We start from the raw sequence: 16,941 nt of genomic DNA on the forward strand, positions 1-16,941 counted from the left end.
TGATACTCCTAAGTCTTCTCAGCCATATATATTATATAGTCAGTTTGAGTAGAACTCTAAAATACTGAATAAGCTCTTTTTTTTACTATTTGCATGTTCAGTACCTTTATATAATATGATAATATATCTATTTGCATATTTTCAGTAGCAGAAATGGTCAATGATATGAACTATATTTAAATTTCCTTTAAGTGAAATTGCTAGTAGGATATGGCAATTATGTAATATTTTCAGAAAATGTATTTTAATTTATCTCATTGTTTATATACATTTTTTTTCAAGTCTGTGTCTATATAAATAAACTTGGAGATTGTGGCCCCTACCTGGATCCACAGAAAGTTCAGCAGCTGCCTGACCACTTTGGCCCAGGCCCTGTGAATGTGATTCTCCGGCGGACTGTGCAGGCCTGTGTGGATTGTGCCATTGACGCCAAGGCTGTGTTTCTATTTCTTAAGCCAGACACTCGAGGAGGAGAAATAATTACTGGTATCCTAATCTAATTCTTTATTCAACTTCTGTTCTAAATTTGATTTGAGGTTTAGAAGGGCAGACTATTATTGCATATAAATTACTTATAATATTTATATTATACTATAATATTTTATTATACTGCTAGAATAAGTATACTGGTTATATGCTTAACATATTTTAACTCTTATTTGGAAAGTTTACTTTTATCAAAGCAGACAGATGAGAGTAGGTATTATGGCATATACCTATTCCCCTTGTACTCAGGAATCTGAAACAGGAGGATTACTGTGACTGTAAGGACACTCTGGGCTATAAAGTGCCCAGTCAGCCAAGGCTATATAATTGAGACCCTGTGTCATACAAACAAACAAAAAACAAATAGAGAAAAGTAATATAATAGTATAAGTTTAAGTAAAAGACACCAATTTTTTCCTTGAACATGCTTTGATAAGCCAGGAATTTAGGCATGGTTGACATAAAGTTTTAATTTTTATAGAAAATCTCTAAGCAGCTTTAAAGAATAGTGTGACACAAAAGAAAAATCTCATTAAGATAAAATGAAAAGGCTAGGGATTGTAGCTCAGGGGTAGTATGCTTGCCTTGCATGTACAAGGCCCTGAATTTAGTCTCTAGCACCATAAAAATTTTAAAAAATAGGGTAGGATAGAATAGGTTGTAGCCAGTGTCTATCATGATTGTATAAGCAGATACCATCACATTTGTACTCAGGAGATGTTTAGAGTAGAAGGCTTACTATAAACCAAGCCATTTCTCTTACCCTGCTTATAAATGTTTAAAATAGAATTTTATCCATCCCTTTTTACATTTCAAAACCCAGAAAGTAGACTTAAAAGTACATCTCCTGAATTGATTCTTTTGTTATTGTATTTCTCATCTGTCTATGAGATGACTGATGACTGACATTACCTCCCCACTTCATAGCCGCCTTTGATGGGAAAGTTCATACCGTTGAGCTCCCTCCAGTGAATAGCGCATCATTTGCGCTTCGCTTTCTTGAAAATTTCTGTCACAGTCTGCAGTGTGATAAGTTTTTGAGCAGCCAGCCTTTCAACCCTAAGGCTCGTATTGATGCCCCTCCTACCGACCTTGATCAAAACAAACCAGGTAAAAAAATAAAAGTTTTTCATACTATATATTTAACGAAAGTGTGTGTGTGTGTGTGTGTGTGTGTGTGTGTGTGTGTGTGTGTGTGTGTGTGTGAGAGAGAGAGAGAGAGAGAGAGAGAGAGAGAGATGGGGGAAGGGGTTGGGAGCAGTACATATATAGAAGCCAGAGAATAAGTTTATAGAGTCAGTTCTCTCATTCCATCTTTGCATGGGTTCCAGGAATTGAACTTAGATCACCAGGCTTGCATATCAAGTGCTTTCTCTGCTGACCGTTTATATGCTTTTATTTTGCATTTTAAACTTGGGAATCTGTGTATTTCAGAGTTTTTCTGTAATCCTCACACATTTAGCTACACAAAACTAATGAAAAACATGTAGTATATAATTATACTTTCTTCACATAAAGTGGAGAAACTTAATTTCTTACTGTATTCCTAGTGAACTTGAGAATTAATACCAATGTGTTATGTTTTGCTTCTTTGTGACTAATTGATAGTTACACATTTTCTGTTAGGTTCCGGCATGGCTTTAACATTATTGACCTTAATCTAAAGAAAGCAGCAAAGACTATTGAGCCCATAGATTATAAAGAATAATTTTCTCAAAATTAGCTATGGTTACCTGTCTTTCATAGACCCTCAAACTGATGGCTGAAAAAAAAAATGAGTGTAGTGTTGTCTTATAGAACCAAATGTGATATTCTTGTTTCTGATCTCTACAGTGAAAAAGTTGTTGGAGCTTTTCGGCCACTTTTTGGAAGAAAAGTTTGTTATTCTTTCATATGACTATTGACAGGCAACCATGTTCTGGTTATAGTAGAAGTTTATGTATATCTTAAGAGTAGCTAAAAATCCAGGTATTAAGCTGCTTTGTTTTCTGGCCAAATGCTACCAATTCTGGAACTATGGAATACCATGACAGACTTAATCTGTTTAAGTCCAGTGTATTCCAATCAGGTAGAAGACTGGGGTATCATCTCCAGTTATTCATTTTCAGGTCTTTGTGATAGATCTCATTTTTTTCATCATAAACTATTGCCTCTGTTTCAGTGAAGTCTCTCCTGATGTTGTTTCCTCTCCCATTTCCTTGCCACTACCCTCATCCCATTCAGAACCCTATTGCCCCACCACTTCTCTGGTTTAGTTAAGTGATCTCCTAACTGGAGTCCCCTTCCTGGTTTCTCCCTGCTGGTAGAGCTGCCCAGTGAATCCCTTTGAAATAAAGTTATGATACAGGAAGTCCTTGCATGAAAGTACAATCCATAGTCATAGTCATAAGGTGTTGGAATTTATCACATTTGGGTTCCAATGCTGACTCTGTAACCTGTATACTAAAAGGACACGAATTTCGACAAAACGAAATTTTAATTCAAGGCCTGATGTTAATTAGAATTATACTTTATGGACAAAGTACTGATCCTCCCTGATTCTCAGTTTGCCTTTCTCCAAAGTGGTTACTTTCTGAATTGTGAGGAAATATGTATAGCCATGTCAGTTGACATAGACCTATAATCTCAACTACTAGAAAGGTTGAGGCAGTCCAAAGTCTATGTGAGATACAGTGTTGAGTTCAAGCCTAGCTTGGCTGCCTTAGTGAGATTCTGTATCAAAATAGAAAATAAATAGGGGATATAGCTCAGTGGTAGAGTGCTTGCCTGTTGTGTGTGTGTGACCACAGGATAAATAAAATTTAGGCATATTCTCTAAATATTTCTAAATTATTGAAAATACACACACACCACATTTTATTTATGTATGCATGTGTGTGAAAGTGCCCACAAAACCCAGATCTCTTGGAGCTTACAGGCATTTGTAAGCTGCCTGATGTGGGTTCCGGGATCTGGTCTCCAACGTTCTGATAGAGTAGTAAGGGCTCTTAGCTCCTGAGCCATCTCTCCAATCCAATTCTTTAATATATTATTTCAATAGAAATACCTAATAGCATACAGTGAGCCTGTTAATAATAGTCAAATAATTGACACTGTTGGTGAAGTCATAGCATGCAAATTACTTTGAAACAAAAGTACTTTGTGTCGATAATACAAAAATACCTGACTATAGTAATTATAACATGTACCCCTCCCCCCTTTTTTTTAAAGCAGTAGATGAGGAACTAAATGAAAGGAGAAGCCTCAAACGATCTCTGCGACCTCGACCTTTGGCTCCTGCCTCATCAAAGGCTCCCAGAAAGACTGGGCGACCCTCTAAAGGTAAATGGCATTCATTCTCTCTCTCTCTCTCTCTCTCTCTCTCTCTCTCTCTCTCTCTCTCTCTCTCACACACACACACACACACACACACACACACACACCACACCACACCACACCACACCACACCACACCACACCACACCACACCAGAAATGAGAAAGAAAGTCCCTCAGTCACCACCTATTTATGCTCTTGGTGTAATGGTTTTGAGGGTAGGAAGTTAAATTCACCTACGTTTAGGTTACTACTTTGGTCACTGAGCACTGCATTCCTTTCAGAAATATATTTTGCCTGAGTTAAAAAAAATGACTTAGCATAGCCCTATCCATTCTGCTTTGTATTGCTTATATCTAAGAGAATGAGAGATAGAAAAGCATATCTGCTTTCTCCAATTAAAGTGTAAGCAAATGTGAAAAAACAACAGTATGGTCATGAGGAATAGTTCTGAAGAATTGTGCTCCTAAGAACAAATGGTTTTTAGAAGTTTACAGCTTTGGTGGCAAGATTGGAAAGATATACTAAATTGTCATAAGAAACATAGATGATGGCCTAGAATCAACATGGATTTTAGGATAGTGTCCATTACTATATATGATGGAAAAGAGCTGTCTGAGTATTTTGTGTTAGATGCTTGCCTTTCAGTAGAGCACTAACTGATCTGTTACTGGAAAGAAGGTATTTTTCTTGGTTAAGAATTGAACACATATATGTAATATATTTTAATCAATCCTTACCTCATTCCTTCCCCCTCCAACTCCTCTTCTACACCTACACCATTTCCTTCCAATTTCAAGGTTTCACTCTCTCGATTGTTGTGGTTATTATTATTATTTAAACCTACAGAATCCACATAGTTCAGCTATTATGTGCGTACATATGGGACTGTCTACTGGAGTGTAGATTCTCAGGGGCTGCATCCCTGAAGAAAACTGTCTCTCAGCAGCAATCAATTGTCAGTAGTTCCTTGGCTAGGGGTGAGACATCCTAAGCCCCTTTCATATGTGCTGGAATTTTTGTCTGGTTTAATCTTGTGTATGAAGTCACAGTTTGTTAGTTTATAAATGCAATTGCCAAAGTGTATCTAGAAAATACAGTCTTGTTGTAGTTATCCACTGCCTCTGGCTCTCATAATCTTTCTGCCCCCTCTTCTGAGATGATCCCTAGCTTTGGGGTCATAGTATGGTATAGATTCCACTTTAGGGCTGAGCACTCTGTAATCTCTTCATTCTGTACACATTGATCAGTTATAGGTCTCTGCTAATCTCCAACTACTGCAAAAAGAAGCTTCTCTGAGGAGAGTTGAGAGACAACACTTATTTGTGTGCATAAGTCTCTAGGAGTCAGTTTAATACTATGCACGTTTAGTAGAATAGCAGCATTAAATTCTCCCCTAGGATCTGTAACCTACCTATACTCAGTTCCTTGGCCTCATTAACATGCTAAACATGAATAGAATCTTCTAAAGAAGGCCTTAAATACAATAATACAATACAATCAGAAAGTGGTTACTTCCATAACATTCATACCACTATTGTACAGTACATATATCTTGATAGACCATAATTGTAATCACTTTCAGGGTTCATATGTGGGTAAGACTAGTCATTACTTTTCTCCCCTAATAGTGTGCCTAGCACCACCCAGTGTGATGAAAGCTAGCCAGTAGCTTACAGGTCAGAATATCTTTATTTCTCTTTAGCAAGTAGGGTCTTATCATCAAGGTCTGCGGGGGAGGAGTAACCAAGAGCAATAGTAATAGCCCTGGTTATAATATTTACTGGTCTATGAAGCCCCACTGACCAACCACTTGAAAAGAAATAACCTTTTCCTGCCACTGACATTTTATTTGATAGCCTATCATGTCTATGAGAGGCCCCATTTGAACTTTTTATGTATGTATATATTTTAGGAAGCTTGTACAGTAGCAGGTTTCCATTTGGCTTTTTCAAAAATCTTTAGTGTTAGTTCTCTCTCTCTGAAAATTCCCTCCTCTACTCTGCCCTCTAACCCCTAACTCACTTGATCCTTCATGCTCCATTATTCCCTGTTCCCTGTTAATATTTCCTGTGTTCTTTCTTCGTTCTCTTAAAAACACCCTCGTGGCCCCTTACTGGTTTCCTGACTTCTATGGGTACTCCAGGTTAAATACACATATCTGAAGATTCAAAACTAGAGTTCACTATGAGCAAAAATGTGAAATATTTGTCCAAGTCTGGATTACCTCACTAATAGTTATTTCTAGTTCCATCCATTTACTTGTGAATTTCATAAATTCATTTTTTATAACAGCTGAATAATATTCCATTGTATAAGTGTACCACATTATCATTCGCCATTCATTAGTTGATGCACATCTAATCAGTTGATGCACATCTCGGCTGTTTCCATTTCCTGACTCCTGTGAATACAGCAACAGTGAACATGGATAAACAAGTATCTCTGTAATAGGACATAGAGTCCTTTGAATATATACTCAGGAGAGTTATAGCTGGATCATTTATTTTTAAAGAAACTACATACGGATTTCCATACTGGTTGTACCAGTTTATACTCTCACCAATAGTGAATAAGTGTTCTCCTTTCCCCACACTCACACCAGCATTTGTTGTCCAACTTTTTTATCTCTTATCCATTCAAACTAGGGTAAGATAAAACCTCAAAGCAGTATTAATTTACATTTCCCTATGGCTAAAGATATGGAACAGTTTTTGAATGTTTCTAAGCCATTTGTATTTTGTCATTTGAGAACTTTACTTATTTAGTTACATGCCAAAAATGTTAAATTGAGTGTTTTGTTGGTGCTTAGTTTTTTTAGTTCTTTGTATATTCTAGATATTAGCCCTTTATGAGATGTAGATCTTGTGAAGAATTTTTCTCATTCTATAGACTGGCTCTTCACTCTAATGATGGTGTCCTTTGGTGTACAGAAGCTTTTAATTTCAGGGGGTCCCATTTTTCAATCATTGATCTTAAAGCCTGCACTACCCAGAAAAGGTTATTTCAATTAATGGTGTTGGTTGAACTGGATAGATACTCTAAATTGATCAAAGATCTCAACATAAGACCTAATACACTAAATCCGGGAACAATGTTAGCAACATGATTAGAGGTTGTTCTGGTGATATTTTGGATAAACTCAAGAGATTTCAGACGAGAACAATATTAGCAACTTGGCTAGAGGCTGTTCTTGTGATGTTTTGGATAAGAATGTGGCTTCCTTTTATCCTTGTCCTGAGGGTCTTCATGAGGTTAAATTAAAGTTTTGGATTAATTTCATCTGTAGAAGAGATTTCAAGACAGCTCAATAGTGACTCTGTCATGTGATTATTAGTGATCACTCTTATGCTGATCTACAATGAAAAAGAACAAGCAGGGCTACAAGAAATACAAAATACACAGTTTGAGTAGAAAAAGACCAATGGGAAATTTTATGGTGGAGCCTTGGTTTGTGCTGAAAATGATTAGGAGAATGGAATAAAGGGAATAGTGACCTCAGGGCAAGATCCCACCCAGCTAATTCTCCAACATGTGAAAAGGCCTAAGGTATTTATTTTATTCATTTTACAATACAATTCAGTATTTTCTGTTCCTTAAGAGCAACAACAAATCAAAGTTCAAGGAGGGAGCCAGGTTCCATCCCAAGCCGGTAGCAGAACTTGGCAGCTTCAGCCCATGCTCTGGTTTTAGAGTCAAGAAGGATACAAGAGTAAAGGGATTGTGGAATCTTCCTACACCATTAAGGAAAGCGGCTGATGCCAGGAGTGTGTCAGGGAAGTCTCTGCATGGAGGCCCGAAAGGCCATTGCATGAAGCTGTGAAAGTGAAGTCTGGATTATATTGGAGCCCCCAGGATGTTAGAGATGAACTGTAGGATACCTTCCAAGGAGAGCTGCACATAGTGAGTAGAACCAGTTCAAGAGAGAGAAAGGAGCCAGGTGGTGGTGGCGGCAGCGCATGCCTTTAATCTCAGCACTCAGGAGGCAGAGGCAGGCGGATCTCTGTGAGTTTGAGGCCAGCCTGGACTACAGAGCAAGACCCAGGACAGCCAGAGCTACACAGAGAAACCCTGTCTCAAAAAACCAGAGAGGGAGGGGGAAAGAGAGAGGGAGGGGGGGAGGGAGGGAGAGATGTGTTGCAGTCAGCAAAGCTGGAAGGGCAGAGCCATCTAAGCCCTTTGACATCTGACACAGAACTACAGGATTTGAAGTTTTCCCTGCTAGGTTTCCGTCTTGCTTTGGTCCAGTATTTCATCACTATGGCCCTATTCCTCCCTTTTGGAATGGTAATGTGCATTATGTGCCATTGCATGTTGGGTGTATATAATTGACTTTTGATTTTACAGGGGCTTACAGTTAAGAAATCACCTCAAATCTCTGAAGAGACTTTGGACTTTTAAACAGTTTCAATGTTGATGAAAGACTATGGGGACTTTTAAAGTTGAACTAAATACATTTTGTATAATGATATGGCTATAAGCCTATGGGGACTATTGAGTGGAATGTGAAGGAATGAGAATGGCACCCATAGGCTCGTAGGGTTGAATATTTTGTCCCCAATTGCTAAAACTATTTGAGAAGAATTAGGAGGTGTAGCCTTGTTGGAGAAGATATGTCACTAAGGGAGGTCATTGAGGTTATAAAAACTCATGCCAATCCCAGTTGTTGTTCTCCCTCTCTCTCTTTATCTGTCTGTCTGTCTCTGTGTCTCTGTCTGTCTGCCTGCCTGCCTGCCTGCCTGCCTGCCTCATGTTCATGGGTCAGATGTCAGCTCTCAGCTACTGCTCCCGCACCATGCCGCCTGCCTATTCCTATGCTTCCCACTTTGATGGTCATGGACTCTAACCTTCTGGAACCATGAGCTCCCAGATTAAATACTTTCTTCTGCTTTTGTCATGGCAATGGAAAAGTAAGACAGCCGTCTAATAGTATTTGAGCTCTTGAAGATAATTTCTTTTCTCCCTGTAGTATTGTCTCCTGAGGGACATGGCATGTCTAAAATGAAAAGTTTTTCTGAAACTTCTAAGAATTCATCAGTAGGTGATTCTTTGTATCCTGCACATACTTCAGTCTCAAAGAGTGTTTCTGACATTGTGTCAAATACTCAAGTATACCCATAGTTATGAAAAAGTCATCTACTTCAAAGATATAAGTATATTAAATTCCAATGGAAGAAGAAAAATGAAGGTATATTCAAGAATATTTCCTAGCCAATGTATTTATATTTTTCCTTGAGGATTCCATGTCTGACTGTTCCTCCTGAGTACATCTTAAAATGCCAGAATTAAAGAGGTCAGGTTCTCTTTCACATTGGAAGGAACAATACTATTGTGGCTGTTCCTGTCCTCATGACATCACAGAACTGTCTCTGGGGATTTGGACCACCAACCATATTTGATAGAGAATTCTCAGAGTAGTAGTTCTCAAACAGGTTTAAGCAATTCCTGAGGTACTGTGAGGACTCTAAAACCTCTCATGACTCTAAGACCAAGAAGGACACATTCCTTCTCCAATTTTCTGATGGCTGTCATATCTGTTGAGACCTGGATCAGGTCTCTGGCAACCTGTTTCTGTAACACCATTCCCCTAATCACCACATCCTCTGTCAATCTCTTAAATCTTCCAAGAAAAGATGGAATCTTATTTCTGTTTAAAAAAAGAAAGAAAGAAAGAAAAAGAAAAACAAAACATAGCCTTTCCTGCTGATAACCATTTTAAGGGTTAAGAGTACAGGAGAGTGAAGGAAGTAATAAGTGTTCTAACCATTTTCTCTAGGCTGGGTTGAGCAGTAAAGAACATAGAAAGCAAGTGACTTCATTGTTTTTTTTAAATCATGGATGTTATCTATGAGCAGCCTCACTATACACTTCTATGACACATTTAATATTATCCCTTCTATCCTACCCCAACTCCTATAGTGATTGTTTCCGTTTTTAAAGTGATATTGTTTACCAGAGGTCTAAAGATTGATATTTATTCCATAGGAACTAATATGAAATGTTAATTCTAAGTTTATTAACTAAATATCAACTTGTGATAAAAGGCTTTCTTAGTAAAAGGATCTAAACAATTTTATTTGGCTGCATACATAATATCATTTTTTAAATTCATTGAAGAATAGCTACTGGTAAACATTTTCAGTGAAAAAGATCTCAGAAGTCACTTGACTATGATTCCTGAGACAAAAAGGTGGCTGGACCAATCCTTGAATCTAGACACTGGCTGCCTGCAGCTCTAGAGAAAAGATAACCGTTTCATTTCAAAGTTGTCTAGAGATGTCATTATTTTCTTTCAGATCCTGTTAGTGTTAGTTTAAGTTTACCTTATGGAGAAATTCCATGATAGTCAGGGAAAAATCAAATCACTTTATTTTAGATATATTTATTGATAACCCAATCTATAAAGGCAGGAAAAAGTATGACTGGACTTTCTTTTCTCATGATTAGTTTGTTTCATATATTTGAGTAGTAGCCATGTAGTATTTATAACCACCTCTGATTATTTTTGAAGACAAAACCCCAAATTTGTTTCAGTAATAGAGTAGAAACAGAAGATCTTATAGTCTTATTTTAATTTAAAATTAGTTTTATGCTAGAAATAATATCTTTACAATACAGTCTTATTTGTAAAGTAGTTACATGTTATGCAAGACATAACTATACCAAATTCTTATGACAGAACCTCTTTAAAACCTAGGTTGATTTAGAAATATGATGATTAACATTGTAAATAGTTAACGTTTGTGCCACTGATGAGTTAAAGATAACTGTTCTAACTGTCCTAATTCCCAAATGGTACAGCATTGTCTGTAGACTTGTCCAGCCTGGGGCTCATGGGTCACATGTGTACCAGGATAGCTAAGAATGTGGCCCAACAGACTTGTAGATGACATCATGTTGCAGTGTCAGAATGCTGGAAACTCCTGGCTTCATTGTCACCACTCACCTGAATTGATGAAGTCCAGAAAAAAAAAGGATTTTTTTTTGACAAGTTAAGGCTAGAATATATTTTAGTAGAGAATTCATGTTACAGTTGTGGTTTTAGAAAGGAAAGATATTAGAGCTACAACCCGAAAGCCATTATAATTTTGAACACCTTTTCTTTTCTTTATGCTTCTTGGGGTAAATACTCAAAGCACCCATAAATTTTATATGATCCAGATAATAGGAAAGAAATTATACACCTTTGACTAATTCATACCTAGAAATAGAAAACAGATTTTCCTAGCAAAGTCTAAAACCACCTTTAGTTATCATCACACACTAACAGGAGGAAGTTGAGCATTCTCCTTGAGTTAATGAGTATTTGAACACAAAGAAATTTCTACACAGTTTAGTAAACAGTACCTCTAAAACTTGAACCTCGTCAAGATGAATACCTTAGTTGTTTGTCTTGTTTCCTTTTTATTAAACATCTAATCAAAATAAATATCTATTGTCATATAGTGAAGCATAATAGAGGGATCAAATAAAAATACTAAAGCTACTTTCTGACTTAGCTGAGCAGGAAATAATTTTGTTTTCTGTAAAATTGAGATTAACTCTGAAGCCAGAGATAAGAATCTAAAGTGTAAAGGTGATGCTAAAAATGTCCATACTGAATAATTAAAGTGGTTCAAACAGTTGATCCCCTTCTCAAACATAGTGGGATTATTGAAATACATTTAATTAAAATTGAACAAATATAGGGAATTATAATCCTGTAAATTTGAGAGTCCCATAATATTTAACAAAATAAAGTCAACTTAGAAGAAAAAGATATTAAGAGCAATTTGTGAGAAGTTTGTTGGATCCGTTCAAGGAAGACAGTACTGAGTTAGCTCATTTTATCCCACTTTAATTCAAGTAGCACCTTTTCCTGTACTTGCTTGTGAACTAAGAAGCCTTGGATTGCTACACATGTTTCATGAACATTGAAGCTTTAAGATGCCTTCTAAAGTAAACTGTTCCTGTTCCTTGGGGGAAGTCCATTGACACACTTAATGCAGTGCTCCTCAGATCATCTTCCTTCAGGCTCTCATGAGATTTTACAGTTGGAATCTTGAGTCTTTATTTCGGTACTTAAGAGAAGGTTCCAGGAGTGAGACCATTACTTTCTACCTAACATCTCTTCTTTCAGGATTATGATCAGGTCAAGTATGATTTGTTTTTTTTCCCCTCCCATTGAAGCTTCAAGTTATATAGCTGTACCTGACCCCAGTGTCCTGAAACAAGGCTTCTCTAAGGACCCTTCAACCTGGTCTGTGGATGAAGTGATACAGTTTATGAAACATACAGATCCTCACATATCAGGCCCCCTCGCCGACCTCTTCAGGCAACATGTAATGTATCTTTTGATCCGGTTTTCCTGCTGCCCTAATGCCTTTGAATGACCTCTGTGCAGGCCTTTCAGTTTGACACTGAGTTGTATGGATGGTGGGGGAACCCTATCAACTGATCTTTTTCTTTTGTGAGAAAGATTACTTTGCCCAACATTCAGGCCTTAAATGGTAGGTTAATTGCCTGTTCTTTAAATGGGTATCCAAGTATCTAGTACACTAAACAGTTTTAGAATTTCAAGAGGTGGTAATACAGGATTGCCACTCTGATGCAGACCACCCCTTCTTATAATGACAAATACAAGAACCCTCCCCTGACCTGCTCCCTGTTCTACTCTAAGACTACGAGTAGGAGCGGTTGAACTACAGCATATGCCAGGGTGGCCTTCTCGTGATACCCAGTGAAACCAGCAACTCCATTATGATTTGAATACCAAATAATGGGCTTCTACAACATAAATTGTGTAATTACAATAATAAAGACTTTTTAAAGAATTCCTTGTGACTGTTAAGCAATGTGTTCACAATATTTTCTAACAAAATTATTGATTTAATATCTGGTATATACTATTTTATGTGGGCATGTATGTGTGTGTGTGTGTGTGTGTGTGTGTGTGTGTGTGTGTGTGCGCGCGCGCGCACTGGTGTATGCTGGTGCAAAAGCACATGTGTATGTATCTATGGGAGTTAGAGGACAATCTCAGGTATCATTTTCAGTAAGGCTATCCAAAATCCTTTAAGACAGGGTCTCTCATTGCGATGTTGGGGCTCATCAACTAGGTTACACTGATTGGCCAGTGCACCCCAGGGATTGTCATGTCTTTACCTCTTCAGTGCTGGGATTAAGTACATGCCACTATGTCTGGCATTTTTACATGGATTCTGGAGGTCCAACTCCAGTCTTCATGCTTTCAACACAAGGGCTTTACTGACTGAGCAGTCCTTCCCAGCCCCAGCCCCTCTTCAATATTTTAAGTAAATCAATATTTGTTTCAGCACCTAACTAGCTTCAGACAGCTGATTTGCTTTCAACATGAAGATGAAACTGTATAGCATGTTTACAGTTTACATTGATACTGACATACTCCTTTCCCTTCTCAGAAAGTTAATAACGTGAAGTTCACTTCTACTATTCATAGTCTTTAACCATTTGTCATAAATATGTGGTAGTATTTTGTTCAATACACAGTAAAGTCTGATACTTTGGAAATACTGGGTTAAACCTTTTTCTTAAAATTTAGATTGTTTACAAATTATCAAATGATGCTCCATTGTAGAGATCAAATTTTATTAGTTTTCATAGAAATATATTCTGAGAATATATATATATATACATACATACATAAATATTTGAAACGTACTGTATTTTATACATTCTTGTAAGTAAATAACTTAAACTGTGGAAGAATTTTTACTGTAATTTTCTTTTCTCTGTAGGAAATTGATGGGAAAGCTCTGCTACTGCTGAAGAGTGAGCTGATGATGAAATATATGGGGCTGAAACTAGGACCAGCATTAAAACTATGTTACTACATTGAAAAACTTAAAAGTAAAATATAATTGAAAATGTGCAAATTTAGATTAGAGACAATTCTCAGGTATACTGAAAATATTTTACCCTAAAAATTGTTTTCTTCTCATCAGTTTTTGTTTTATAAAAGTTTTTATAAAAATGTTTTATCAAAATTGTAGTACAGTTACATTGATAGTATACTTTTACTTTTAAACACCATTGAATATGTTTTATTAGCATACTTATAACTGGCAATTTATTATTTATGTCTTTAATTATTTTTATTGTGTTTACAAGTGTACTTCATGTAGCAAACAGAGGAAAACCTTTTATTTGGATTAGTCTTTATATCTAGAACCAAATACCTAAACCCCAAAGGGGGAAAATGCCAGCAACTTAAGTTCTATTATAAAAACATGAGAATTTTTTTTCAAAAGAGAATTTAAAGATGCACTTAACTCTCAACTCCTTCCCAATTATTTTATATGTCTATTTTACAGTGTTTTGTTTATGATATACTACTACTAGAAAGGGAAGAGCCATATAAATTATTTTCCTTTCTGATGGTGCCCTTGGTGGTGTATTTGTTCATACAAAGGGGGGAAAGCAAGTTTATAAGCTTGCATAAAGTGTTCTTAGTAGTCTTTGTTCTTACTAGTATTTTTTTAAACTGTGGGATAGATTAAAGTGAAAAATTGTGTGCAGGAGATGTATATTCTCCAAGAGTGAATTGGATGCAATTGGACAAACTTTATAACTATTTTACAATTTTCTGTATTTTTGCTAAGCTCGAACATTAGACATTCAATTCTGACATCTCTATTTCCAAAATATTTGTGTCCAGGTTTTAAAAATGTGTTTTATTTTGTGCTCATTACTCGTACAGATACTTTAGCATATTTATATACTATTCTATATCTGTGAGAATACACAAGTGATCTTTTGATTTATTATGGCACTTTACACTGCCACAGAGGTAATAAAGAACTATATATAGATGTTTATTCTATTAAAAATATGTACATCATTTTGCTATCACCAGTACCTCTCAACTTATTATTCAGGTGATAAGAAACTCTACATAGATTGGCTCCCACACAGGGAAGCTCTCTATCCTATGCAATATTTCTAATTAATTTACATAGTTCTGAGCCATCTATTCTACTACATATTAAAAGATAACATTGGTTCTGACATCGGGGCTCTATTTTTATAAATGAGAGCTTTCAAAAGAAAATGGTGTTGCATGCCATTACTTTATATAGTGGTGTAATACATTATAAGCTATGAGAATCAGTTATATATGTATTAGCCATTTGTTCTAAATGTCAACAAAATGTTCACCAGGACAAGAATGTACATTTTGCTCTTTAGAATACCAAATGTGTTTTATATAACAATGCAAATGTATAAGAGATTACTTCACCTATGTCATTTCTGATACGACTAGATTCTTACTTAAACTTGATCTTCTTGCAAATTGTTTGTATGAAGATGCTATGTCCAGTTGAATGGTCCTCAGGTGTTTATAATACTGTTTTATAAACCTGATTTAAAGAATATAATAAATAACCACAGCAATTAACACCTAAGCCTGAAATTTTATTTTACTTACCTTCTTGACAGTGTGTTAGTATATGAGCTTGTTAGTCTTGAAAAAAGGGACTTTGAGACTACTTACTAGTGTACTTAAGAGTAAAACTCTGATTTTTCCATACTACAGGAGAGATTTTACTTGAAGTTTTTTGTGTAAATGAAGTAGGTTGAAATTTCTGGAGCTCATTCTACAGGCTGAAGCTGTCACATCTTATGAAGTCCCCTGAGACTGACCCAATGTGGAACAATGTAGGATAGAATATATACATACACAAATGCTCATCATCAGAAGACATGGCAGACAATCTTTCTTTCCTTTACATCCTTTGTATTTCAGAATTTCACATGAACAATAAAGTTAGGATACCCTTCTTGAGTGTACCCAAAGTGATCTATCACTAAAGTATATCTTCAGCCCTTAGTGTTTTCATCTGTATAACTTAAACTGACCTTAAAATCACAATGTTTCAGCCTCTGTGGTGAGAGAATTGTATGAGGTATGCTTACTATCCACTTAGAGACTTATTAGTTGATATTAATATTTTATTTTTAAATAAAAAGGTAAAGTGAGGATATGGAGAAATTAGAGCCCTTCTGTATTACTAGTGGAAATTTGAAGTATAGCTACTGTGTAAAACAATTACTGTATTATATAGCATGTCTCAAGAATTTTACAAGTATCAGTATACCATTGCTTAGGATATCAGTATTCCTAACAGTCAAAAGGTAAAAATGAGTATCATCAGATGAATGGAAGAAATGTGAAACACACTGTATACATACCTGCGTGTGTTATTTAGTCTTTAAAAGGAATGATACTTTGATACACACTACCAGATGTATTACATTTAGCTAGGCACAAGGACAAATACTGTATGAATCTACTGAAACTCTGGGGAAATAGAAGTTACCAGGGCATTGTTGAAAAGGGAATGGGGAGGTACTGTTTAATTGCCCCAGAATTTCAGCATGTACTGAAAGAATAATTCTGGACTCAGATAGTAGCAATGATTGTACAACATTGTAGATATACTTAATATTCTTTGTATATTTATGGTAGGAAAAGTAGTAAATTTGTGCATACTTATCAAGGTAAATTAGAATAAAAGAAAACAGGGTTGAAGTAGTAGATGTGAAATGATATAAAACTTAAAGCATTTTTTCCTTAGCAAATTCTCTCAGGACTCATGTAGTAGAAGAGTTCCATTTTAAAGTTAGGGCTTTCTTAAAATACCTAGGCTGATTATTTCATCAGTTCCTCTTTCAATCCCATGTCTCTTAGCAGCTGTCTTTTGCTTACCAGCAACCAAAAAAATCAAAATGAATAAATAAATAAATAAATAAATAAAAAACAACCTCAGAATCAACACAGTAACACACAGGATCAAGTTTCCCTGTTTATATCCCATCTTAAGTGTCTTTTTCCCTCTATATTACTTCTACTTTCTAAAGACTTATTTTTAAACATTTTTTTATAACTCGATACCCTTTCTTCTTAAGCCTACATACATTTTTAAGCACACTGTTACCTGTTTAGAGGTTTTTCCATCTTGACCTCTTTTACTGCATCTATTTCAAACTTTTTTGACCGCATGAACCTTTAAACTGCTAAGTGGCATAGCTAGGACCTCTGCACAGCTTTTGTGGCTGGTTCTGCCCACTACTTGGGTCATGAAAGCCAAGCCTAAAGCCTTGTTGAAGGTTCATTTGACCA

At 36.1% G+C, this 16,941-nt stretch overlaps 1 protein-coding gene across 15 annotated transcripts in view; it reads left to right on the top strand.

Moving 5' to 3' along the window:
- Window positions 1–15,216, top strand: part of Scml2 (Scm polycomb group protein like 2) — a 245,418-nt gene extending 230,202 nt beyond the window's left edge. For 6 of the 15 annotated variants that reach the window (XM_076562550.1, XM_076562551.1, XM_076562552.1 and 3 more), the window contains 5 exons: window positions 283–486; window positions 1,414–1,596; window positions 3,697–3,807; window positions 11,970–12,121; window positions 13,556–15,216. In XM_076562550.1, the coding sequence (XP_076418665.1) occupies window positions 283–486; window positions 1,414–1,596; window positions 3,697–3,807; window positions 11,970–12,121; window positions 13,556–13,678 (773 nt within the window). In that variant the 3' untranslated portion in view covers window positions 13,679–15,216. The remainder of the gene's footprint in view (window positions 1–282; window positions 487–1,413; window positions 1,597–3,696; window positions 3,808–11,969; window positions 12,122–13,555) is intronic. The other 9 variants (XM_076562546.1, XM_076562547.1, XM_076562548.1 and 6 more) reach the window with 3 other exon arrangements.
- The last annotated feature ends 1,725 nt before the right edge of the window (window positions 15,217–16,941 follow it).

This window comes from Peromyscus maniculatus, chromosome X (genome assembly GCF_049852395.1).
Source record: "Peromyscus maniculatus bairdii isolate BWxNUB_F1_BW_parent chromosome X, HU_Pman_BW_mat_3.1, whole genome shotgun sequence".
NCBI lineage: Eukaryota > Metazoa > Chordata > Mammalia > Rodentia > Cricetidae > Peromyscus > Peromyscus maniculatus.